This window comes from Theropithecus gelada, chromosome 20, assembly GCF_003255815.1.
Source record: "Theropithecus gelada isolate Dixy chromosome 20, Tgel_1.0, whole genome shotgun sequence".
NCBI classification, from domain to species: Eukaryota; Metazoa; Chordata; class Mammalia; order Primates; family Cercopithecidae; genus Theropithecus; species Theropithecus gelada.
In genome coordinates, this window is record NC_037688.1 from 67,849,023 (window position 1) to 67,873,868 (window position 24,846).

At 42.6% G+C, this 24,846-nt stretch overlaps 1 protein-coding gene across 3 annotated transcripts in view; it reads right to left on the bottom strand.

Moving 5' to 3' along the window:
• The window catches only part of RRN3 (RRN3 homolog, RNA polymerase I transcription factor), a 38,255-nt gene continuing 13,409 nt past the window's right edge, over nt 1–24,846 (bottom strand). For 2 of the 3 annotated variants that reach the window (XM_025369403.1, XM_025369404.1), the window contains 11 exons: nt 23,634–23,703; nt 19,885–19,983; nt 16,734–16,826; nt 14,639–14,777; nt 12,550–12,680; nt 10,746–10,876; nt 9,694–9,878; nt 7,827–7,935; nt 4,885–5,037; nt 3,186–3,273; nt 1–1,890 (listed from right to left, as the gene is read on the bottom strand). In XM_025369403.1, the coding sequence (XP_025225188.1) occupies nt 1,729–1,890; nt 3,186–3,273; nt 4,885–5,037; nt 7,827–7,935; nt 9,694–9,878; nt 10,746–10,876; nt 12,550–12,680; nt 14,639–14,777; nt 16,734–16,826; nt 19,885–19,983; nt 23,634–23,703 (1,360 nt within the window). In that variant the 3' untranslated portion in view covers nt 1–1,728. The remainder of the gene's footprint in view (nt 1,891–3,185; nt 3,274–4,884; nt 5,038–7,826; nt 7,936–9,693; nt 9,879–10,745; nt 10,877–12,549; nt 12,681–14,638; nt 14,778–16,733; nt 16,827–19,884; nt 19,984–23,633; nt 23,704–24,846) is intronic. The other variant, XM_025369405.1, reaches the window with a different exon arrangement.

Below are 24,846 nucleotides of genomic sequence, written 5' to 3' on the forward strand. Positions count from 1 at the left end.
TTGAAAGAACATGTATTGAGGTACCTCCTTTTATTGGTATAAGAATGGAAGTTCCAGATTAACCATGTCATTGTTTTATTTTCACCATGGATTTTTTTTCACAAACTCCTTTGAAATTAAACAGACTTATTTGTAAATGTCTTTCTACATTAAAACTACTTCCCAACCCACAAAGACCCCACTTACTATTAATTTCTGGGGAATTTCATTTACTCATTTTATCTAACATACAAAAATCCACATTTTACCAGCAGTTAAAAAGAGAACCTTAACGTTCTCAAATGACTTTCTACCAAGACCCGAAAAGAAAACCACCCATATCCAAAACTTTAAAGCAATAAAAATTTCTATTTTCCAAAAAAGTATTTACAGACTGAAATTCAAACTCTACATTTCCCTCAATGTAATTATACAAGTACATACAAAGCCCTGGGAAACAGGAAGTATTTCATTACAAAATATGATCAAGAAAATATTGCTTGCCTTTAAATAAATAGAAGTGGCAGAAAATAAATATGCTTAAAGATGGCCATTTTCACCAGTAAACAAAAATACACATGTAAGAAACAAAGTGAAAATACTTGAGCTTCAAAATGACTCTAGCAGTGTTTTGCACAAATTTGTTATAAAGCGAGGTCTTCTGAAGACTTCCTCTGTTTAGTCATAAAAATACAAAAAGAGGCTTTGAGAAGGATTTCACCAGGCCGAATCTACGATACGCACAGCCATCAGATGAACACCGCACTAGGAACTTCCACCTACTGTTGTGAGCAAAACCGTAACACCAAATAATCTAAACAAATGTTCCTGTTTGAACAAAGAAATCTCAATAACCAACTGATGCAGATCAAAACCGACTCGATCTAATGGCTACCAAGGAGCATTTCTAGATCTAACGGGACGCTTGAGAGCCAAGGGGTCAAATACAATCTCGTGTGTTTTACACAAGCCCAGGCTCACTTTCAGTCCATGTGAATTACATCTACCTGGACCTCCATTTTTTGTCTTTTAAATCCATTTTTTCGCTGTGCCAAGGATATTACACGTCTGATTCTGTTTCCCTAAATCTTCTCTCTCTTCCCTATGGGCTTTTATTGGTCTCTGAAGTCCCTGGATCTCCTACAGTGCCAGCTCCAACGCTGTGTCTCAGACCACGTCGCGCCAGCTCTCGGCTTTCCTTCTATCTTCTCTACACTCCCTTGAAATCTCAACAGACAAATGCCAATACAGCAGAAGGTGAACAATGTAGCCAAAATAAACACTTTCTAGTTAAAGTCTTTAAATAGGAGTTTTATCCTAGAGGATTCTTCACTGAAAGCTGATCAGCAAAATCCCAGGACCACGGACCTGACAAAACCCATGTCAGAACAGCGACCCGTGAAAACAGTCTGCTGCCTATATTAGAAATTACCCGGTAACTGTGTCAAAAAGCTGTTAACACAAAAAATGTACATATTAAACAAGCAAATCCTTCCAAATGTATCATCAACCCCACTGTAAAATATTGCACATGACAGTCAGTCTTTTCATTTTGTCTGTAAGGGGAACAAAAAAAAACCCACCTAGTCTTCAGATGCCTGACTCCGTCTAACCTGGCAGTGCCACAGCCGAGGTAGGCACTCGTTCTAGTTCAATGCCATCAATGCCCAATGGCACGAGCTGGGTGCTGAGGGCATGATGGGTGATGGGGAATCCCAAATGTCACATCTCAGTCACAAATCTCTGTGGTCAGAGGGGACTGGGTTGCATGTACAACATGGCTGGGGAGCCCACACTACTTGAAGGACTTCGGAAATGTGCATCGAAGGAGCTCGGTGTGATCCCAATCACGGTATCATTCTGGGGCACTTCACCTTTCAGAAAGTCATCATCTTCATCTTCCACTATCTCCTGTAGAAACATCAGAAATCATCAGTAAGATCAGTGCTGACTGAAAAGCTTTCAACAATTCCTTCCTTAGGAAGGTGTTACGTCTGTAAAGATGGTGAAGAAAGTATCTTAATTTCAAAAGAAAGCCAGTGTAGTGGCACACGCCTGTAGCCCCAGCTACTCAGGAGGCTGAGGTGGGAGGACTGCTTCAGTTCAAGAGTGCCGAATCCAGCCTGGGCAACATAGCGGGACCATGTCTCTAAAAAAACAAACAAAACCCAACAGAACAAAGCTCCCTCTGAGAAGCACTTCCTTCTTACCAACATACCCACATACCTGCTCATCATATGTTGTAATCATTTGTTTAAAGTCTGACTTGCAAACAGATTTGAAGCTCAATGGGGACAGGAAACATGACGAGTCATTCTTGCCCAGTGTTAGAGCTCTCGTACCTAACACAATGTGAATGAATTACACGCCCCTCAACAAACGCAAAACATAAAGAAAAAGATGAAATGACCTTTCCAATGGTTCCTTATTAAAAACAACAAAAAAGCCATCTTGAAGCTGCTTTTAACGCAAAAACAAATGTGCTCCCAAGCAACAGAGCAGCAAAATTCTTCATCACTGGATTCTAACTTTCCTCTCTAACTGTAACTGTCTCAGCTCCGCCTCATGTGACCTGGAGGGTATGTTGCAACCTGCATTTTCGCCACCCATCCATGAAGATCTATAAAACCAATGGAAACTGCTGGGGCAATTTTAACATGGGTCAACTGGAGATTGTTACTTGGTGAGCATGCGCAAGTAGCAAAGATCTAAATTTGGTCAGCTAATTTGTAATCAACCTTTGCTTCTCACATGTCAGTATGTGAGGTATCCCGTTTAAGCAATTTATCAAAAAAAGCCACAGACTGACTCTACATAACAACAAAACCTGGGTTTGGAATTTATAAAGGCAGAAGGAGTAAGACACGGTTTCAGTGTGCTTTTTAAAAGAAAACAGGGTCTTGCTCTGTCACCCAGGCTGGAGTGCCGAGCCGCATTTACAGCTCACTGCAGCCTTGACCTCTCACCTCAGCCTCCAGAGGAGCTGGGACTACAGGTGTGCACCACCACACCCAGCTAATTTAAATTTTTTTTGTAGAAACAGGGTGTCACTGTGTTGCCCAGGCTGGTCTCAAGCAATCCTCTGGCCTTGACCCCCTAAAGTGCGGGAATTACACGCATGAGCGACTTGCCGCTTACTATCTCACTATGACCTGAAACCAGAAAGGAGATTCCGAGAGAGTGTGCTCAATAAATCACAAACTGACCTTTTTCATGGGTTTCTTGAATTCCTGTAGCTCTTCAGCACTCATGTCTTCCCATATCTGATAAATAGGATCAATGAATTTCTTTGACCTGTCAACAAAGATCACATTTCAAAGTCAAGTTAAATACTTCAGCAGAAGTCAAAACTAGTTTGGATCTTTTCTCACAAGACCTACTACCCAAAACCAAGAAGTGAAAACTACAGCTCAAATAATTACATTAAATTATTACCAGGCGCGGTGGCTCACGCCCGTAATCCCAGCACTTTGGGAGGCCGAGGCAGGTGGATCACGAGGTCAGCAGATCGAGACCATCCTGGCTAACACGGTGAAACCCCATCTCTACTAAAAATACAAAAAATTAGCCAGGCATGGTGGCGGGCGCCTGTAGTCCCAGCTACTCGGGAGGCTGAGGCAGAATGGCATGAACCTGGGAGGCGGAGCTTGCAGTGAGCCGAGATCAAGACACTGCACTCTAGCCTGGGCAACAGAGCAAGACTCCATCTCAAAAAAACAAAACAAAACAAAAAAAAACCCTCTATGTAAATGCTGTAACTAATGTGGCTCTTTCTGTATAAGAGTTCATTCACTGACGCCAATGGAGTATTGAACTACCGTTTTTCATCTTTCCATTTTCAAGTGAAATTTTTTCTAAACTTTACAAAGACTGACAAGTCAGTTATATGTAGTATATCCAAATGAAAATGAAACTAATATTCTGGAACTCTCTTATTTATATTTCTGTAGTAATTTGCTGAAAAGTAAGTCTAGGAAAAACAACTAATCTGGTTTCAGTCAACCAAGACTTCAGGGACCAGACAATCCCAGATGGTCATGATGCTGCTAGTTATTTTAGAAACCATAATAAGCAAAAATCCTGCTTCCTTATACAAGTGCCAAGTTAAGGCTGGCCCACTGGTTTTCTAGAATAATTTATCTACATAAATCGTGGGTTTTTTTTTTTTGTTTGTTTTTGTTTTTTGAGACAGAGTCTCATTCTGTCGCCTAGGCTGGAGTGCAATGGCACAATCTCAGCTCACTGTAACCTCCACCGCCCGTGTTCAAGTGATTCTCCTGCCTCAGCCTCCCAAGTAGCTGGGATTACAGGCGCCTGCCACCACACCCAACTAATTTTTGTATTTTTAGTAGAGACAGGGTTTCACCATCTTGGCTAGGCTGCTCTCGAACTCCTGACCTCAAGTGATCTGCCCGCCTCAGCCTCCCAAAGTGCTGGGATTACAAGCGTGAGCCATTGTGCCCAGCCAATCGTTTGTTTTTTGTTTATCCTGTGCAACAGAATGGGATATGGTCTCTAGAGGAAGGAACAAGGCACTTGACAGAAAATTATGCAGCAAGAAAAGACAGCACCCTCCCCTATCCTGGCACTGTTATCCCCACAACCTTATATGTTTAAATAACAGTTTAAAGAAAAATAAAAAATAAAACAAAAACCCTTGGTATCAATCTGGCTCCTAGTGAGGCAAAGATCCACCCACTCTGGGGTGCCTGCGCCACTCGGCAAGTCCTGCTAGGCATCCTCCACTTTGGGCCTGTGAAATATTCGCAGGGAGACCACGAGATGCTCATCAACAGCAAGGAAGGGCCACTTCTGGCGAACAGCCCTAAATCCCAATCTTGGGAAGAGCAAACGTGTATCACGTATAAATCCACCTCCTCCAGCGTCAAGGTTTAAAGTACCTACCTCTTCAGCACACAGGGATCAAAGGGGAAGAAGGTGTCCAGTGGGTTTGTGCAGGTCTGCACCGAGTCTCCTCCAGCTGTACTTCTAATGACTGGCAGCATCTGGCGATTGTTCCTCTCAATGATGGTGTAGCAGAAGACGAGCTGATACTTACTGTGGAACAAAAAAACAACACAAACAGAGGCATTAACACGCTGGAGTGACTGTGCAGATGTGAGCTGCGTGTGACAACTGTACCCACCACAGAGAAACCGCTGAACATAACAAGTGCTAGTGAAAATAACAATATAAAGCAGAAAGTAACACTTCTAGGGTACCGTTCTCTGGGTCTTCTATTTGCAAGTTTGCTACGGAGAAAGAAAATGTGGCTATCACTCAGAATGCAAAACTGGGCTTAGATTTTACTGAGTAATAGATATTACTCATTAAAAATAACTGTTTGCAAGGCAAAACTCTTAGATTACATAACTACAGGTGTCTTTATTTTTACTGTTTGCAAAAGAAGTAGAGGGTTGGTGGAAAAGGGATTCAGGAGTTACTCCGGAGGAAATAGCGGTTGGTGAAGAGACTTGCTGAAGAAGCCCCCAAGAAGAAATAAGCCTTTACTGAACGAGGGACATGGGGTTGACTAAGTCATGACCTCAGAAACAGGCTAGACATGCAGAGTGAGAACAGTTAAATGCACAGAAGAAAGCATAAAATCAAAAAGACAATTACGTTTTTAATTTTTCTGGTAGTTGTCTCTAAATGATTGAGCAACTTGAAAAATTATTTATTGGACAGCTTCTCCAAGATGAGGACTTAGATCTCGCTTCTGTCACTCTCCACCTCAGGTTCCCAGGTCACCATGGCAACTTCAAGCCACATACTTCGATTTCTGTCCTGTTAGCCGAGGCTCACGGCACTTGACCCCTCCTCCTGGTGGAGGCCACATCAGCAAAACCACACTGGAGGGTGGTTTGCACTATCAGGTCAAGTTGAAGATCTGCATCTCCTACAACCCTGCAGCTGACCGCACTTCTGGGTGTGTGACAAGGAAGCATGTGTCCACACACAAGGACACACACACAGGAATGTTCCTGAGCACTAAAACACGAACACAGCCAGCTGGGCACAGTGGCTCACACCTGTAATCCCAGCACTTTGGGAGGCTAAGGCAGGCAGTTCACTTGAGCTCAGGAGTTTGAGACCAGCCTGGTCAACATGGTGAAACCCCATCTCTACTAAAAATACAAAAATTAGCTGGATGTGGTGGCAGGTGCCTGTAGACGCAGCTACTCGGGAGGCTGAGGCATGAGAACTGCATGAGCCTGGGAGGCGGTGCTTGTAGTGAGCTAAGATCACGCCACTGCACTCCAGTCTGGGTGACAAAGCAAGACCTTGTCTCGGGAAAAAAAAAAAACACAAAAACTAACAAATGAAATCCCAACAAAGACTCAATAAAAAAGATTCCCAGAACATAACACAGCAGTTAAAATCAAAATAAAGCTTTGTGGCAATATGGTTCAATCTCAAAACCATCAAGCAGGCAAAAGCAATAGCTGCAGAACAGTACACACCTTTATTTACAATATCTGTACCTAGGCAGAGACCTTTATTTCATTCCCCTGCTCTCAGCCTCACATGGCATCACACTCTGTACCTCTAATGCGCATGCCAACCCCAAATTGAGAGCCCCTGGACCAGCTGGTTCACAAATGCAGTCCTCTGTCCCCACCCCGAGAATATACTAGGGCAGCGGCCTCTGCTTTCTTCATCCGTCCTCACTCTTTGAGCTGCCCACCATCTTAACCAACGTGCTGAAGCCTCCACCCACTCACCACTGCTGCTTGTCGGTCTCTTGATGCCTTTTCCTAATCCTTTACTATCACTGAGATCTCAGAAGAGAGGTTACCTTGAACCAGATGCCTAGCAAAGGAGAACTAAAGAGGCTGAAGGAGCTCAGCAAGCTGCTGGCTCTTACCTGTTGAAGATTATAGGCTATGATCCGGCCTGAATATACTCATTAAATATTCAATTCTCCAATTCGTTTTCTCCATAAAGCAGAATAACTTAGTGAAAGCTTACGAAGGAGCCAGACTACATTAAAATCTGTGCCGCCAGTCTAGCTCTATGACTTCAGGTTAAGTGATTTCAGCTCTCTGTACCTCCACCTCCCCATTGATAAACAGGGTTTCATCCTAGAGGGTTGAGGATCAAATGAGTTCTACATAAAGTGCTGAGAACTGCCCGGCACAGAGGAAAGGCTATGAATTAACCATAGCTACCAGACCTGAGAGAACAGTACTCTCTAAACCAATCTCTTACTGGTCAACATTTGCCTCACGTCCAGTTTATTTCTGTTACTATTACAGGAGCCACTCTAATAAGCATCTATGGCTTTGCCCCTCTCAGCTTACTGGCTGCCTTACTTATTTCAAAGTGCCTAGGCTTCTGCTGAATTATGCCCTTTGGATAAGAAGTAGCAGCAATTTCCAATGCCATTAAAGTACAAAAACAATAGCTGTATTACAATATTTCCTGCAAGGACTGGGTTGTTTTTGTTTAAGAGACAGGGCCTCACTCTGGAGCCCAGACTGGAGTGCAGTGGTATAATCAGGGCTCACAGCATCCTTGACCTCCTGGGATCAAGTGATCCTCCTACCTCAGTTTCCTGAGTAGTGGGGACTACAGGCACAGGCCACCACACCCAGCTAATTTTTTAAAATGTTTTGTAGAGACAGGGTCTCACGATGTTGCTTAGGCTGGTCTTTAACTTCTGGCCTCAAGCAATCCTCCCACCTCAGCCTCCCAAAATGTTGAGATTATAGGTGTCAGCCACCACGCCTGGCCTTTTATAATGTTACTAATTTCACAGAAATTTAACAGACTCTTATAATACTAGATAAACATAAATAAAAATATTTTAAATAACTCCCATCAAGAAAGTGTAAATAACTTACTTTGTGATTGCAGCAAAAAAGTTAACCACCGAGGGCAGGCAAACCTTCAGGGGATTTAGCTGGCTCATCACTATCCGCTCAAAATTCAGACTCTGAAGATACCGCAAACCTTTGGTTAAAAAAAAAAAAAGATTTTTTTAGAGGTACAAATGTAAGTGAAAAGTGTAAGATATCTTTAATAGCACAAATTATCACACATTAAAAAAAAAAACACTTAATTATTTGCAGAAATGCTTTAAATAAAGGTCCATGCAGATAGTCACACAGTGTATGGCCCAGAAGAGTATCACTAGGCTAACCACATTCATTGATCACCAAGGCAGCTTCTCTAAAGAAAACTCAGGAAGTAGCAGGCTGTAAGATTCCATGACAACTGGAAGTTCACACGTTTGTAAGCTCAGTATATGCTGAGTTAATACAGAGGGGAAAAACACCTTGTGATTTGGTTTCAGCTAACGATCATGACAGGCAACAAAACAAAACAGCAATTTGATTCTAGCTTGCACGTCTCATTAGTGAAGCTGAGCGCTGTTTTCAGGTACACAGTAGTCATTTGTAGTTTTTTTTGTTTTTTTTTTTCCAAACAAGAGAACTCCAAATGTGCCTTCTACCTCAACAGAAGGCAAATTTAGACAGAAACCACTTTCTTAATGAATATAATTCTCTCCTACATGAGTAAAAGAAAGACATCACATTTATTTTAAGAGGCAAGCTGACCAACTTGTACTTAAGTGTATTTTCTTAGGAGTTTCTTTGATGCATATTTTGATAAAAATTACCTAAATGGGATGTCACAGCTTACAAAAACAGGATCTTCAATTCAGATTCCTGGCATTAATTTATACGGAGAAAAGCAGAGCTGATATTTACTTACCTTGTGATAAAACCTCATCCGACTAGTTCATACAACATCTTTTTAGAAGCATGTAGAATGTAGGTAAATATATATAATGCAACACGTACAACTTTCAGTTTAGAGCTCTGGCTGTTAACCCAAGGAGACTATGTCCGCTGCAGAGGACACATGGCAATTTTGGGAGATAGTTTTAGTTGTCACAACTGGGGGTGGTCGGGGACTGCTGTTGGCAGCTAGTAGGCAGAGGCTGTTAAACATCCTACAGTGCAGAGGACAGCCCCCGACAATGAAGGATGATGCACCCAAATGTCAATCGTGTGAGGTTGAGGGACCTCGCTTGAGAGGAAGTGGCCCACAAAACCATGTGAATTATTCATAAACAGAACAATTTACAATGACTTATAAACACTGTTCTTGGAGACTCTCTTCAACTAAAATACACTAATCTAATAAGTTTCAACTGACAGATTTGAATTATAAGTAACTATTAGAAATTAGCAAAGCAACAGTGGTGAATTAAGTCTCAAGGCTTCAGGCAGAGTTTAATCTATATAAACCCAAACTTTAGGCTCAGCTGAACCTGGCTTCGGTTTTCTAATCCTGCCAATAACCATGTGATCTTGGGAAAATGACTTCCCTGTGCTTTGGTGCTGTCTGTAAAGGGAGAACACCTGCCATTTACTGGGCTGTTACAAGGACAACCAAGAGAAGGTGCATCCACCTGAAGCTTTGTACAGGGCGCTGGCATAGCCCAGGGCTCAGCCTCACCTCTGCAGACATCTTCACATTTCAAACCTTCAAAAGCAGAAACCTCTTTCTTAACCTCAAATCCATCTTAAGGGGTTTGCAGGGGCCTATGAGCTGTTGAAATGATTATTAAAAGTTTGAGTGTACATGCAGTTTTCTGAATCCAGAGATTTTAATAAAAATCTCAAAAAAGCAAAGAATCACCATTCTAAAGGGTGACAAGAACACAAGGAAAATCCAGTCCCACACTCCCACAACACTGACCTTCTTTCAGGTTTCCGCTCAAAAGCTGCTTGTGTCTAAAAACAAAGGTGTAGAACACAGCTTGGCAGGCTGAGTAAAATGGCCCATGGAGAGCAACATCGCAGAATGCCTTTGTTCCCGAATCCTGGTTATTAAGGTATATGTGCAGCCAGTTAACCAAAAGATCTAGGCACGATTTTACAGTACTAGAGAAAAGAAAAATTCAAGTCAACTTTATATTTCATAAAAAAACCAGAATAACATAAAAACACACAACTGCCTTTCGTTACAAACCACGCTAAGTTCATATGTTTCTTTAAATAATACCCATGGGCACAGAGGAAAAGCAAAGAAAGGAAGGATATGGATGGGTGCGTAGGAAGACAAGCTTCCAATTACAAGGCAGAGTAGCTCTGACCTTCTAGGAACAGGTGAGCCCCTAAGGACGTCCCAAGGGATGGAAAGCAGGTTCTCCTAACCATCTCAAAGGCACCCTCTTAGGGTGACTGGCCAAACAGGACACGTTCACCAACATCTCCCAAGAGAAAGACAGTCTGGTGGACTTCAGTATTCCCTGATGCATCCTAGTCAAGTCCTATGGTCAATAATTTTGTGGTTGGGGAAGGGTTTCAACAGCATCCTTGTCCAAAGATATCTTCATGGGCCACTGGAAGAAACTGGCCTTCTAGATAGGTCTATTACCTTTAAAAGGGTTTTTCTTCAGCTTTAACAGATACAATAGATTCGGAACGCAAATGAAAAAATGATAAACCTACAAAAAGAATCAAAACAGTATACAACACTGTTCTCTATCCACAAAAACAAATGGATCTTTAAGTGCAACCACACAGAAGAGATGACAAAAGCCTTACATATGGGGTTTTATATACTAAAAAAGGAGACACTTTATTCTAAAATCACTGCTTAGAAATATAAACATCTTGCACAGAGTAGGAATTTTATTCACTTTAAAAACATACCCCAAAAAAGGGAGATATTTCTGACTTGAGACAATGCTATAACTCTTTTTAAAGCATGATATTAAAAAGTACTTGGAAAATTAGGCTACTTACATAAGAGGAATAAATTTAGCTCTTGCCAAAAAGCTTCCAATATAATTTCCAGCAGCCTGCCTGATGATGGCAGGATTACTTGGATCCTGCAATTTTTTCCAGAGATGTTCCAAAAATGCCTCTGCGAATCCCTATAAAAAGAGAGGGTGTCGGTGTGATCTTTTTTAATGCCTAAGATAATCTGGCTATCAAAATCCTAAGATTTTTACTTCACCAATGTAGGAAAAAGTTCTAGTATGTCATGGTCTTCATTTTTTAAACATGTTGAGAGAATAACATTAAAAACAAAAGGCATCTCAGGTGTTAATTCAATGGATCCCAAACCTAGCTAAGCATCAAAATCAACCTGGTGCCAGGCGCAGTGGCTCACACCTGTAATCCCAGCACTGTGGGAGGCCGAGGCGGGTGGATCACCGAGGTCAGGAGTTCGAGACCAGCCTGGCCAACATGGAGAAACCCTGTCTCTAGTAAGAATACAAAAATTAGCCAGGCATAGTAGCAGGTGCCTGCAATCCCAGCTACTTGGGAGGCTGAGGCAGGATAATCACTGGAACCCAGGAGGCAGAGGTTGCAGTGAGCCAAGATCATGCCACTGCACTCCAGCCTGGGTGACAGAGTGAGACGCCGTCTCAAAACAAAACAAAACAAAATAAAAAACAACAACAACAAAATTCAACCTGGGAGGTACAAATTCAATAGGTTTGTGACAGGGCTTTGGAATCTGCATATTATAAAAGCTCTTCAAGTGATTCCAATGTCAGCCAGAACTGGTGATCAACAATAACCCGCATCCCACGGAGCTCCACACGGGCACTCCTGTGAGTGCAAAGCTCCCTTCTGGTCTCTGTACACACTGAACTCAACCATGAATGGAAACACGGACTCATGTACAGCTGGTATTTCAGTAATTCCGCCAATCATGGAAAAAAACAGACACAGCTTCTCACCAAAGGGTGTAACTTCCAACTTCTCCTAAATAGCGCCGTTCTAAAGCTAGGCGCGCCCATGTGGGCAGACAGAATTCAACCTCCTTTCCCATGACCAACACTCTCCCGACCTCTAGGAAGCCACAAAACCACTGCAGAGAAGCAAAAGCTTTCTATCTTCTTTCCCCCACCAAAAAAAAAAAAAAAAAAAAGCCACAGCCTAAAGTTTTTAAAATTCTAGATTAATAAATTGGTTTGGGCTATTCTTTCCAACTTAAACCTTGGAAAGAATAAAGGAAATACAGTTAATTACCCCACGAGATTTTAATAAAGGCTTAAGGGAAGAGCACCACCTAGTGACCAAAAGGCAGGATGACATTTTCGGAGCACCTAGCTGGGCTGGCAGGAAGCAATCTGTTTTCTCTCCAAGTGTACGGGAAGGCAATGTGGGCCAGGCACAGTGGTTCACACTTGTAATCCCAATGCTTTAGGGGGCAGGAGGCGGGCAGATCACTTGCGGTCAGGAGTTCCAGACCAGCCTGGCCAACATGACGAAATCCCGCCTCTACTAAAAATACAAAAATTAGCCAGGTGTGGTAACCTGTGGTCCCAGCTACTCGAGAGGGTAAGGCCTGAGAGTCATCTGAGCCCAAGAGGCAGAGGTTGCAGCAGTGGGCAGCAGAGCAAGACTGTGTCTCAAAAAAGAAAGGAAAAAAACAAAAAAAGAAAAGAGTATGCGATTTTATTAAGCAGACTAGCAAGTAAGCGCAAGGAAAAGAATTATTTACTTCATGGTCTCCATCCACCCCAGTTTTTAGGGAAAAACTTCGGGCAAAAACAAAATAAGCTAAGATAATGTTAATCACATTTTTACTCACCAATTTGAAACTACAGAGGTAAAACATGAAAAACTGCACATGGCAGGAGGCATGGGTGGGCAACAGGAGTTTGTCAAAGATGTTTATCAGGTCGCGATACAGATCCTTTGTTTTGCTGTTATCAACCTTACCTACGGAGAAAATTTGGCATCTCAGTTTTTATAAAAGCATATTTTCAAGTTTCATCTGCCAGATTTTTCATAAAGAACACAACACCATTAAAAAACATTATCCAGCCAGGCACAGTGGCTCCTGCCTGCAATCCCACCACTTTGGCAGGCCAAAGTGGGAGGGAGCCCAGGAGTTCAAGGGCAGCCTGGGCAACATAGTGAGGCTCTGTCTCTACAAAAAATCAAAAAATTGGCCGGGCGCGGTGGCTCAAGCCTGTAATCCTAGCACTTTGGGAGGCCGAGACGGGCGGATCACGAGGTTAGGAGATCGAGACCATCCTGGCTAACACGGTGAAACCCCGTCTCTACTAAAAAGTACAAAAAACTAGCCGGGCGAGGTGGCGAGCGCCTGTAGTCCCAGCTACTTGGGAGGCTGAGCCAGGAGAATGGCGTAAACCCGGGAGGCGGAGCTTGCAGTGAGCAGAGATCCGGCCACTGCACTCCAGCCTGGGTGACAGAGCGAGACTCCGTCTCAAAAAAAAAAAAAAAAAAAAAAAAAAAAAAATCAAAAAATTATGGTGGCATGCCTGTGATCCCAGCTACATGGGAGGCTGAGGCAGATGAACCGCTTGAGCCCAGGAGGTCAAGGCTGCACTAAGCCATGTTTGTGCCACCACTGCATTCCAGCCTGGGTTACAGAGTAAGACCGTGTCTATTAAAGAAAAAAAAAAAAGAAAGACATTATCCATTAAAATATGATGAAAACAAAATGCTACTTTTAGTTTGCACAGATTTTCCTCTGAGTATAATAATCTAACACCTGCAAGGAAGCAGGTCCTCACCTCACACACTGTGGCAAGGTCAGAAATGCAAACCCTTCTGAAGGGCAATTCTACAATTCGTGTAGCAAAAGACCTCTGATTCAATCATTTTACTGCTAGTAAACAACTGAATATAATGGCACAAGGATGTTCATTATGACTATTACTTATAACGGTGAAAACAGTAAGAGACAGTTAAACCCATGTGATCAATAACATTCATTATTAAATTTTTTTTTTAGAGATGGGGTCTTGTTATGTTGCCCAGGCTAGTTAGTCTTGAACTCCTGGCCTCAGGTGATCCTCCCCACTTGGCCTAAGCGCTGGGATTCAATAACAATTATTTTAAAACGGGCAATGATATGAGAAAATGTTCACCTTCAGCATCCATGTAAAGGGCAGATTATGAAACATTCATGTTTAGTGTGACCCCCAAATCCCACTAAAAAATTCACTACATATACACACGCTAACAGAAAAGGGAAAAACGTGAAACTTCAAAATGCTCATAACGGTTCTCTGAATAGAAGAAATGTGGCCATTTAAATTGTTTTTATCCTTTCCTGTAGTTTCCAAATTTTCTCTAATCAACATGTATTATTTTCATAACAGCAAGACCATTAAAATAGTAATGCAGTTAATTCAGATTCCAGTTCTATTATTCTGACTCACCGAGCTCATCTTAAATCTTAGCAGTGTGAATGGGAAAAAATTCTGTTTTCGCATGGCAAAGCCTTTAAAGTTCCATGAAGGCAAGAAGCACATATAGTACTAACACTGGCACAACAACGGTGCCAGGCAAAGACCCTCTAAACTCAATACGTAACAGAACACCATATATTAGTGCCCTCTACATCATTCTTAAATGCATTCAGCAACCTGAGCGTAATTTAATCTAAAACTGGCCAAACTCTATAATCTTTCAATACAACAATCAGTGAAAAGACGGAAGACAAATATAACTCAGCCGGAATCCCAGTCCCATTTTCAAGCTATGTGACTGGCAAGTAACTTGACCTCTTTAAACCATCTTAAACTCATACTCAATAGATATTTTTACAGGATTTTTATTAGTACTAGAGATAATGGATGGAAAATGCCCAGCACAAAGCCAGGTACACTGCAGGTGTTCAATAAACAGTAGCTAGTGTGATTTACCATCTACATAGCAGACATCCTTCATGTAGGACAAAACCAAAGACATCAGGATGTCCAGGCGCTCGGCTACAGGATGCACCATCTGGTCGAGCTGTGCAGGACCAGCCTTTGTGTCATGTTCAGTTTCTTCATCTTCATCCTTTGAAGACAAAAAGTAAATACTAACATTAAAAAATTCAATGTGGGCCGGGCACAGTGGCTCACACCTGTAATCCCAGCACTTTGGGAGGCCAAGGTGGGCGGATCACGAGGTCAGGAGATCGAGACCATCTTGCCTAACACGGTGAAACCCTGTCTCTACTGAAAATACAAAAATTAGCCAGGCGTGGTGGTGCACGCCTATAATTCCAGTCACTCGGGAGGCAGAGGCAGGAGAATAGCTTGAACCAGGAGGTGGAAGAGGCTGCAGTGAGCCAAGTTCGTGCACTCCAGCCTGGGTAACAGAGCAAGACTCCATACCCTACCACAAAAAAAAAAAAAAAAAAAAGTAAAACAAAGAAATGGACCAGGCACAGTGGTTCATACCTGTGATTACCAAAATTTTGGGAGGCTGAGGTAGGAGGATCACTTGAGTTCAGGAGCTTGAGACCAGCCTGGGCAACATAGTGAGACCTGTCTCTACAAAAATACAAAAAAACGTAGCCAGGTGCGGCAGTACTGTAGTCCCAGCTACTCGGGAGGCTGAGGTGGGCAGATCACTTGGGCCCAGGAGGTCGAGGCTGGCATGGGCCAAGATCACACAACACTGCACTCCAGCTGGGGCAACAGAGCAAGATCCTGTCTCAAATCAAAAAAAAAAAAAAAGGGCCGGGCGCAGTGGCTCATGCCTTAATCCCAGCACTTTGGGAGGCCGAGGCGGGTGGATCACGAGGTCAGGAGTTCAAGGCCAGCAGGCCAAGATGGTGAAACCCCGTCTCTACTAAAAATACAAAAATTAGCCAGGCATGCTGGCAGGTGCCTGTAATCCCAGCTACTCGGGAGGCTGAGGCAGGACAATCGCTTGAACCAAGAGGCAGAGCTTGCAGTGAGCTGAGAAAGTGCCACTGCACTCTAGCCTGGGCAACAGAGCAAGACTCCATCTCAAAAAAATAAAAAATTTTTTAAAAATTAACAAAAGAAAAGAAAAGAAAAGAAAGAAAGAAATGCAGACACCTTTCCAGGCAGCGGTCTCATTCAGGGATGTGAATCAGAACCACCTGCGAAATTTAAAATAAAAGCCAAGACTCAGCACTAGCTTCTGATTCTCATTGAGAAGACCCAATAAGCGCTAGCCATGCAAACCTTACAGATGTCCCCTACCTCTGCTCCTGGTGCCCACCAGAGTGGGTGCTTTTGGTGCCAGGCCCCCTTTTCCAGGTCGGGATATCCACCTCCCCGCTGCTGTGAGAACTGGTGGCCACCAGCTCACAGCTGCCTACTTTCTCCAGAGAGCTGCCCTGAGCAGAAAGGAGCCAGGACCACCGTTGCACTCTTTCCAGCCCCTCCCCGCTAGAACCAATGACTGATGGACAAGGCATCAGAAAAGGACATCTCCTTGGTCTCAAGCTGGGACCTAACTCTGTAGAGCAATCCACGCCCCAGAGTGCCTGGTGGAATCAGGCTGTAGCGACCTCCCAAGTGAGACCCACCCCTGAAGCTCCCCTGACCTCTTCTGCTCCCTGACACCCTCTGTCCCAAGGGCACCTGAATCCCTGTCTCAGACTCTCCTTCCACTGTACCCAACTTCAGATACCACCCAAAGAAGTAATGCTATAAAGCGTCCAAGTGGTAAAATGTAGAAATTAAACAGGTGTGCTTTTCTACTAACCACGCCCTCACAAACAGCATCTGGCTTACAAAAACAAACACTTAAAGTTATAAGAACAAAAGGGAAACGTACTTCACCAAACCCAAATTCAAAGCCTTGCAAATAAACCAATTATGCTAAGTGCTAAATGACATGGCAGCAAATTATTCATACAAAGAATCGTTTTCAAGTTTGCTAAACTATTTTAATTCTTTCAATCTAAAGTCTTAACAAAGATAAGCAGCACTAGCTGTTTCCACCCTTTGATTATGATAAACCTCATGTCGACTTCATTAATAAAATGCTAACCATATTAAACAATCCTTCTGTGGAATCTGTCCCACCACAAGTTTGAGTTGCTGTTTCTTCAGCGTCTTCAATATCCTGCCGGGATGCATTCACCTATAACAAAGGGAAAAAAAAAGAATAAAAGGATTTTAAATATACAACTATGTTACTTTGGCATGGAAATTCATCTGATATAAACACGTTCAAGGTGTCCAGATCAGTGCCTTATATCGCACTCCAACACAATACACAATTATGAGGCAAGCCTGTAAATTGACCTAGGTCATGAAGGAATTTAAATATAATAAACCAAGCCCCTTTTACTACATACTTATATAAAATCGACAAGAACTATCACATGATGCTCTATGCCAGGTAGCCTCAACAAATTCAGCATTTATTTTAGCTCTGATGTGGTCTGGCTCTGTGTCCCCACAATTTCATCTTTTTTTTTTTTTTTTTTGAGGCAGAGTTTCACTCTTGTTGCCCAGGCTGGAGTGCAACAGCAAGATCTCAGCTCACTGCAACCTCCGCCTCCCAGGTCCAAGCGATTCTCCTGCCTCAGCCTCCCAAGTAGCTGGGATTACAGGCATGCGCCACTGTGCCCAGCTAATTTTGTATTTTTAGTAGAGATGGGGTTTCTCCATGTTAGTCAGGCTGGTCTCGAACTCCTGACCTCAGATGATCCACACGCCTCAGCTCCCCAAAGTGCTGGGATTATAGGCGTGAGCCACTGCACCCGGCCCCAAATCTCATCTTGAATTGTACTCCTATAATTCCCACACGTTGTGAGAGGGACCGGTGGGACATAATTTGAATCATGGGGTCGGTTTCCTCCATACTGTTCTCGTGATAGTGAATAAGTCTCATGAGATCTGATGGTTTTATCAGGGGTTTCCACTTTTACATCTCCCTCATTTTGTCTTGCTGCCACCATGTAAGAAGTGCCTTTCACCTCCCGCCATGATTCTGAGGCCTCCCTAGCCATATGGAACTGTAAGTCCAATTAAACCTCTTTTTTAGCCAGGTGCGGTGGCTCACGCCTGTAATCCCAGCACTTTGGGAGGCTGAGGTGGGCGGATCATGAGGTCAGGAGATCAAGACCATCCTGGATAACACAGTGAAATCCCATCTCTACTAAAAACAAAAAATCAGCCGGGCACGGTGGCATGCGCCTGTAATCCCAGCTACTCAGGAGGCTGAGGCAAGAGAATTGTTTGAACCCAAGAGGTGGAGGATGCAGTGAGCCGAGATCGCGCCATTGCACTCCAGCCTGGGCAACAGAGCAAGACACCGTTTCAAACAAACAAACAAACAAATAAAACACCTCTTTTTCTTCCCAGGCTCAGCTGTGTCTTTATCAGCAGCATGAAAATGGGCTAATAAAATCTCTATGCACAAGACACTCACAGACACATTGTGTAATAAACATATCATCAATCAACTGAGCAGAAAAATGATAAACTGCAAGCCAAATGTGAATTACTCAATATTTATTTTGGTATATCACCATTCAAATATCTTAACATACCACTCAAACCATGCCATTTTTTATTATCTATGCTTGACCTTCTTTGTAAACATTCTAAAATGCTCCTTTTAAGTATATACCAGAGAAACACTATAAAGAGTACATATACAGTTGGCCAGAGAGGTGCAACTCCAAGTGAACACTGCACCAATGGGCCCAAGCTCTAGATCTTCTAAGACCTCGTTCCATCTTCCTGCTTCCCTACAGCATCAATGTTTTCCTCCACCAAAGCTCCTCTTCCCTCAGTCCACAAACCTGCTCACATCTCCCCACTCCTGAACCACGCCTCTTAGCCCTGCTCTGTCCCCTCCTTCCACCACAACCCTGCACCAAGGTTGTAGCGACCAACTACAGCCCTACTTCTGCTTCCCCACCATCCACACATCCCCTCTCGAAATGCAGTTTCTGCCTCTTCACTGACATGGTCCTCCAGAAAGCAATAAAGACTACCTTCTAACCACTAAATCCAAGGACTGTTGCACTTTTCATCCTTCCAAAAAATGACAGCAGTATCTGATGCTGCTGACCAAACTCCTCCTTCCAGCAGATCCTTCCTGAGCATCCAGACCCATGGTTTTCCTCATACTTCTGATCACCCTTCTCCTCCCCTGTCCTAAACTGTATCTTTCCAAAGGTTTATGCTCAGGTCCCCACCTGCAGCCACGACTGCCAGTGAGTATTCTCTAGTAGGCTGCCCACCAGCAACTGAACCTGGCCAAGATGGAACTCCTCTCTCAACTGCCTCCTCTTGATATTTCTGCCTGCCATGAATGCAACACTAAGATTCGACTCCACAGGGAGCAACCTCTGAAGGATTCCTTTCCCTTACTATCTGCCTCCCCTACTCCAAACCAGTCTCAAGGACCAGTTCACCTTTCCTCACAATGTCACTAGAATCCACCACTTTCTTTCATTCCCACTGCACCTTACTGCGGGCTTCCTTAAACAAAGTTTTAGCTGTTTATAATTATAATCTGCCCTTAAGAAAGGCCAAACAAGAAAAATCACTTCCTTAGGAATCCCTTCCTGACCCCACTGCGATTCTATCAGTTTCTCTAACTCATAATGTATGTTTCATTCATAGCATTTTCCACAACCATACTTTTACATTTGGCTAACTATGTATTTAACGCCTTGTTCTCCAATCATGAGAAGGAACTGTCTACAACTCCCAGCACATACACAGATGGAGTTCAAGACACATTTAAAGGAAGGAAGCAAAGAATGGCGCAAGTGGTTTCTTTTGAGACGGAGTCTCACTTTGTCACCCAGGCTGGAGTGTAGCAGTACAGTCTTGGCTCACTGCAAGATCTGCCTCCCGGGTTCAACCAATTTTCCCACCTCAGCCTCCTGAGTAGCTGGGATTACAGGCACCCGCCATCATGCCTGGCTAATTTTTTTTTTATTTTTATAGAGATGGAGTTTCACTATGTTGGCCAGGCTGGTCTCGAACTCCTAACCTCAGGTGATCTGCCTGCCTCGGCCTCCCAAAATGCTGGGAATACAGCTGTGAGCCACCACGCCTGGCCAAGTGGAGGCCAAGTGGATTCTTTTCTATCACTGACTATTGTTTCCACATACTGTGATTATAACAAATTCAAGTCAGTAAATGAAAATAAAAATAGATTGCTCAATACTTACATCCAATTTGAGTAGCTTTTCAATAATAAGCTCCAAAATTTCATGCCTCAAGGTTGGAAAATACACACTAATCCTTAGTAAGTTATGAACGTAACATTCCTAAAGCAGAAAACATAAGATAAAACATTTCAACAGAGAATAAATGTTTCACAATTATGTAAGCGAAACATCAATTACACAATTGAAATCTTTTAGTTTCAAATATTTAAACAGAAAAAAACAGACTATCCAGCAATACAAAACTGTACTGTTTCTACATATGTATTATGTTCGGTATAATCATTTCAATTATCCTCAGTAAATGAAGTTTTTAATTTGCACAACTATAGGTTTTTAAGTAGCTGTATTGATAAAACTCATAAATCATACAATCACCAACTTAAAGTATACAATTTAAGTTTTTAATATATTGAGTTATGTGACCATCAACATAATCAATTTCAGAACATTTTATTTTAGAGACAGGGTCTGGCCTTCTCTCAGCCTGGGGTGCAGTGGTGCAATCATAGCTCACTGTAACCCTGAATTCCCGGGATAAGCAATCCTTCCTCCTCAGCCTCCCTAGTAGCTAGAACTACAGGTGCACACCACCACATCTGGTTAATTTTTCCTCTTAGAGAGACAGGTTCTCGCTATGTTGCCCAGGCTGGTCTTCACCTCTTGGATCTTCCCACTTCAGCCTTCCGAAGTGCTGTGATTATAGGCATAAGCCACTGTGCCCAGCCAGCAATTTTATAACATTTTAATCACTCTAAAAAGAAATCCCATATCCATTAGTAGTGTATCCCTAAAAAATGAAGACTTTGGCAACCACTAGTCTATGAATCTGCCTCTTCGAGACATTTCCTATAAATGGAGTCATATAATACATGTTTTTAGTGTTCAATCATGTTGTAACATGTAAACCATTCCTTTCATATAAATGGAATCATATAATACAGTCTTTTGGCATGTTTTTAGGGTCCAATCATGTTGTAACATATAAAGCATTCCTTTTCATTGCTAATATTCCATTGTACCACGTTTTGTCATCTGTTCATCAGCTGACAGACATTTGAGTTGCTTCTACTTGATGCTATTATGAATGATGCTGCTATGAACATCCATGTACAAGTTTTTCTGTGGACATATATTTTCATTTCTCTCAGGTATAAACCCAGAAATGGAACTGCTAGGTCACATGGTAATTCTACATTTAACCTTTAAGAAATGCCAGGCTATTTTCAAAACAGCTGCACCATTTTACATTCCCACAGCAACATATGACAGTTCCAATGTTCCCATTTCCCCACATCCTTGTCAACACTTGTTACTGTCTTCTCATCCTGAATATAGCCATCCTTGTGGGCATCAGTGAAACCATTTCCCTGATGGCTAATGATGCTGAGCTTCTTTCCATGTGTTTTTTTGCAGAAATGCCTATTCAGATCCTTTGCCCATTTCAATTGGGCTATTTGCCCTTTTATTATTCAATTGTAAGAGTTCTTTACATATACAAGTCCATTACCAGACATAAAATTTAGAAATATTTTCTCCCTTGGCCGGGCGCGGTGGCTCACGCCTGTAATCCCTGCACTTTGGGAGGCCGAGGCGGGCGGATCACGAGGTCAGGAGATCGAGACCATCCTGGCTAACAAGGTGAAACCCCGTCTCTACTAAAATACAAAAAATTAGCCGGGCGTGGTGGCGGCGCCTGTAGTCCCAGCTACTCGGGAGGCTGAGGCAGGAGAATGGCGCGAACCCGGGAGGCGGAGCTTGCAGTGAGCCGAGATGGTGCCACTGCACTCCAGCCTGGGGGACAGAGTGAAGACTCCGCCTCAAAAAAAAAAAAAAAAAAAAAAAGAAATATTTTCTCCCATTATTTGGGGATTCTTTTCATCTTCCTGAAAATGTCCTATGAAGCATAACAATTTTTAATTTTGAGGTACAATTGATGTATTTTTTCTTTGGTCACTTGTACTCAGGCATCAAATCTGGAAATTACTGCCTAATCCAACATGTACCCCTATTTTCTTCTCAAGAGTTTTATAGTTTTTACTCTTCATGTAGGGCTTTTATTGATTTTGAGTTCATTTTTGTACATGGATATCCATATGCTTCATTCTTTTGCATGTTCATGTCCACTTCTGCCAGCAGCATTTGTTGAAGTCTATTCTCCCCTATTCAATTGTCTTGGACAAGTGGTTACTGTATGTTGGTCTTCTGTCCCGTAACCATGCTGAACTCATTTATTCTCTCTAAAATGTCTTGTGTGTGTGTGAACTCCTTAGGATGACATATAAAATCACCTTGCAAAAGAGTTTATGCCTTCCACTCCATCTGGATGCCTTTAATTCTTTTTCTTGTCTAACTGCCTGGGCTAGACAAGCAGCAAGAGCAGACACCCTTGTTTTGTTCTTATTCTTCAGAAAAAACTTTTGGTCTTTCACCATTGAATATGATGTTAGCTGTGGGTTTTTCAGATGCCCTTTATCAGGTTGAGAAAATTTCCTTCTGTTTTTGTCATAAAAGGATATTGGCCTTTGTCACATACTTCTGCATCTACTGAGATGATTATGTGGTTTTTGTCCTTTGTTCTGTTGCTATAAAATATTTTATTAATTTATTTTCAGGTACTAAATCAATCTCAGCCGGTCACGGTGGTTCACGTCTCTAATCCCAACACTCTGCAAGGTGGAGACGGGTGGATCACTTGAGGTCAGGAGTTCAAGACCAGCCTGGCCAATGTGGCAAAACCCGTCTCTACCAAAAATACAAAAATTAGTGGGGTGTGGTGTCCCATTCCTGTAGTCCCACTTACTCGGGAGGCTGAGGTGGGAGAGTCGCTAGAACCCTGGGGAGGCAGAGGCTGCAGCGAGCCGAGATGGTACCACTACACTCCAGCCTGGGTGACAGAGAGAAACTGTCCCCTCCCTGGAAAAAAAAAAAAAAAACAAAAAAAACCTCAATCTTGCATACCTAGCGTCAATCGCACTTGGTCATGGCACATAATTATTTTTGTATGCTACTAGATTTGGTTTTATACTACGGCAATCACTATTAATTATTAAAAACTGCACAGATGATCTGAACGTTGTACAAAAACTTAAGCACAATGCTTCTACAGAAGGCTTTGCTTTCAGGTTAAAATAAGGCATATTTACAATTAGTAATACAAGAACTATTATCTTCTAGTAATTCTTGTATAAGCATGAAGCCACTACAGATATTCCTGAAATGAACTCACACCTTGACTTGCACATAGTAATAACAGAAAAAGGCACTGGGAATCCCCAATAGCCGCTTAATAAGAAAGGAATCTGAGTCAAATTCTTAGACATCAAAGTCTAGAAGACAAAGTAACCTTTAAAAGAAAAAGACATAACATCGGCCGGGCACAGTGGTTCACTAATCCCAGCACTTTGGGAGGCCAAGGCGGGCAGATCACAAGCTCAAGAGTTAGAGACCAGTCTGGCTAATATGGTGAAACCCCACCTCTACTAAAAATACAAAAATTAGCTGGGTATGGTGGTGGGCGCCTATAGTCCCAGCTACTCAGGAGGCTGAGGCAGGAGAATTGCTTGAACCCGAGAGGCGGAGGTTGCAATGAGCCAAGATGACGCCACTGTACTCCAGCTTGGGCAACACAGCAAGACTCCGTCTCAAAAAAAAAAAAAAAAAAAAAACAGAAAGAAAAAGACCTAACATCATCTAAAACGAAACCATGCAAACAAGTTTTCCATGATTTTCTCAATGAAAAGATTTCTTACCAGTGTTCTCTCTGATTTTCGAACAAATGGAAATTTTTCCACCAGTATCGGCATAAGAAACCACGGTGTCCTATTTTTAAAAAATTAAATCAATCCATGTTAACTTTACTTTCTAGAAAAGTAATACTACCATTCTAAAAGCAAATATGGACAGATACAGGAGGCAAACAAGAACCCCTACCGCAAAGAACTGCAACTTTATTTTTTTTTGAGACGGAGTTTCGCTCTTGTTGCCCAGGCTGGAGTGCAGTGGCGCAATCTCAGCTCACTGCAACCTCCGCCTCCCGGGTTCAAGCTATTCTCCTGCCTCAGCCTCCCAAGCAGCTGGGATTACAAGCATGCGCCACCATGCCCGGCTAATTTTGCATTTTCAGTAGAGACGGGGTTTCTCCATGTTGGTCAGGCTGATATCAAACTCCCAACCTCAGGTGATCCGCCCGCCTCAGCCTCCCAAAGTGCTGGGATTACAGGCGTGAGCCACCGCGCCCGGCCAGAACTGGAACTTACATTGTATAGCTTCCGAGAAAATCTATAATGACTTTGAGAAAATAAGCTTCTGTTAACTCTGATATAGACAGCAAATCAAAGAGGGAGCTTTTTGCTGACATTTCCCACTACACATGTATATTATTTTTAAAAGAAGAAAAAATTATCAACTTGGATTGTTTCAAGTTAACAAATAATCAACGGACAGAGGGAACTAGAAGTCCACCCTTCCAAAAGAAACCCACAAACCTGAAAAGCTTTTCTTAGAAGTGCAATTTTTATTCATATGGCATGACACAAACACACACAGGGGTTTCTCACTGAAAATGTTTGGATAGTGTATCTGTTGAAGATAAAAGCAAAATTCCAACCACCATACAAAATTGGGGGAGAATCTGCATACAAACTTTGAAAAACAATCAAAGATAATAAATAGAAAATGGAAATGCCACTTTTTGTAGAATGTAGTTTCCTCAAGTGGATACATAACAAAAAACATGCAATGTAAGACTCAAGCTTTAATGCTATTAACATTTTATAGGCCGGGCGCGGTGGCTCAAGCCTGTAATCCCAGCACTTTGGGAGGCCGAGGCGGGTGGATCACGAGGTCAGGAGATCGAGACCATCCTGGCTAACATGGTGAAACCCCGTCTCTACTAAAAATACAAAAAAAAAACTAGCCGGGCGTGGTGGCGGGCGCCTGTAGTCCCAGCTACTCGGAGGCTGA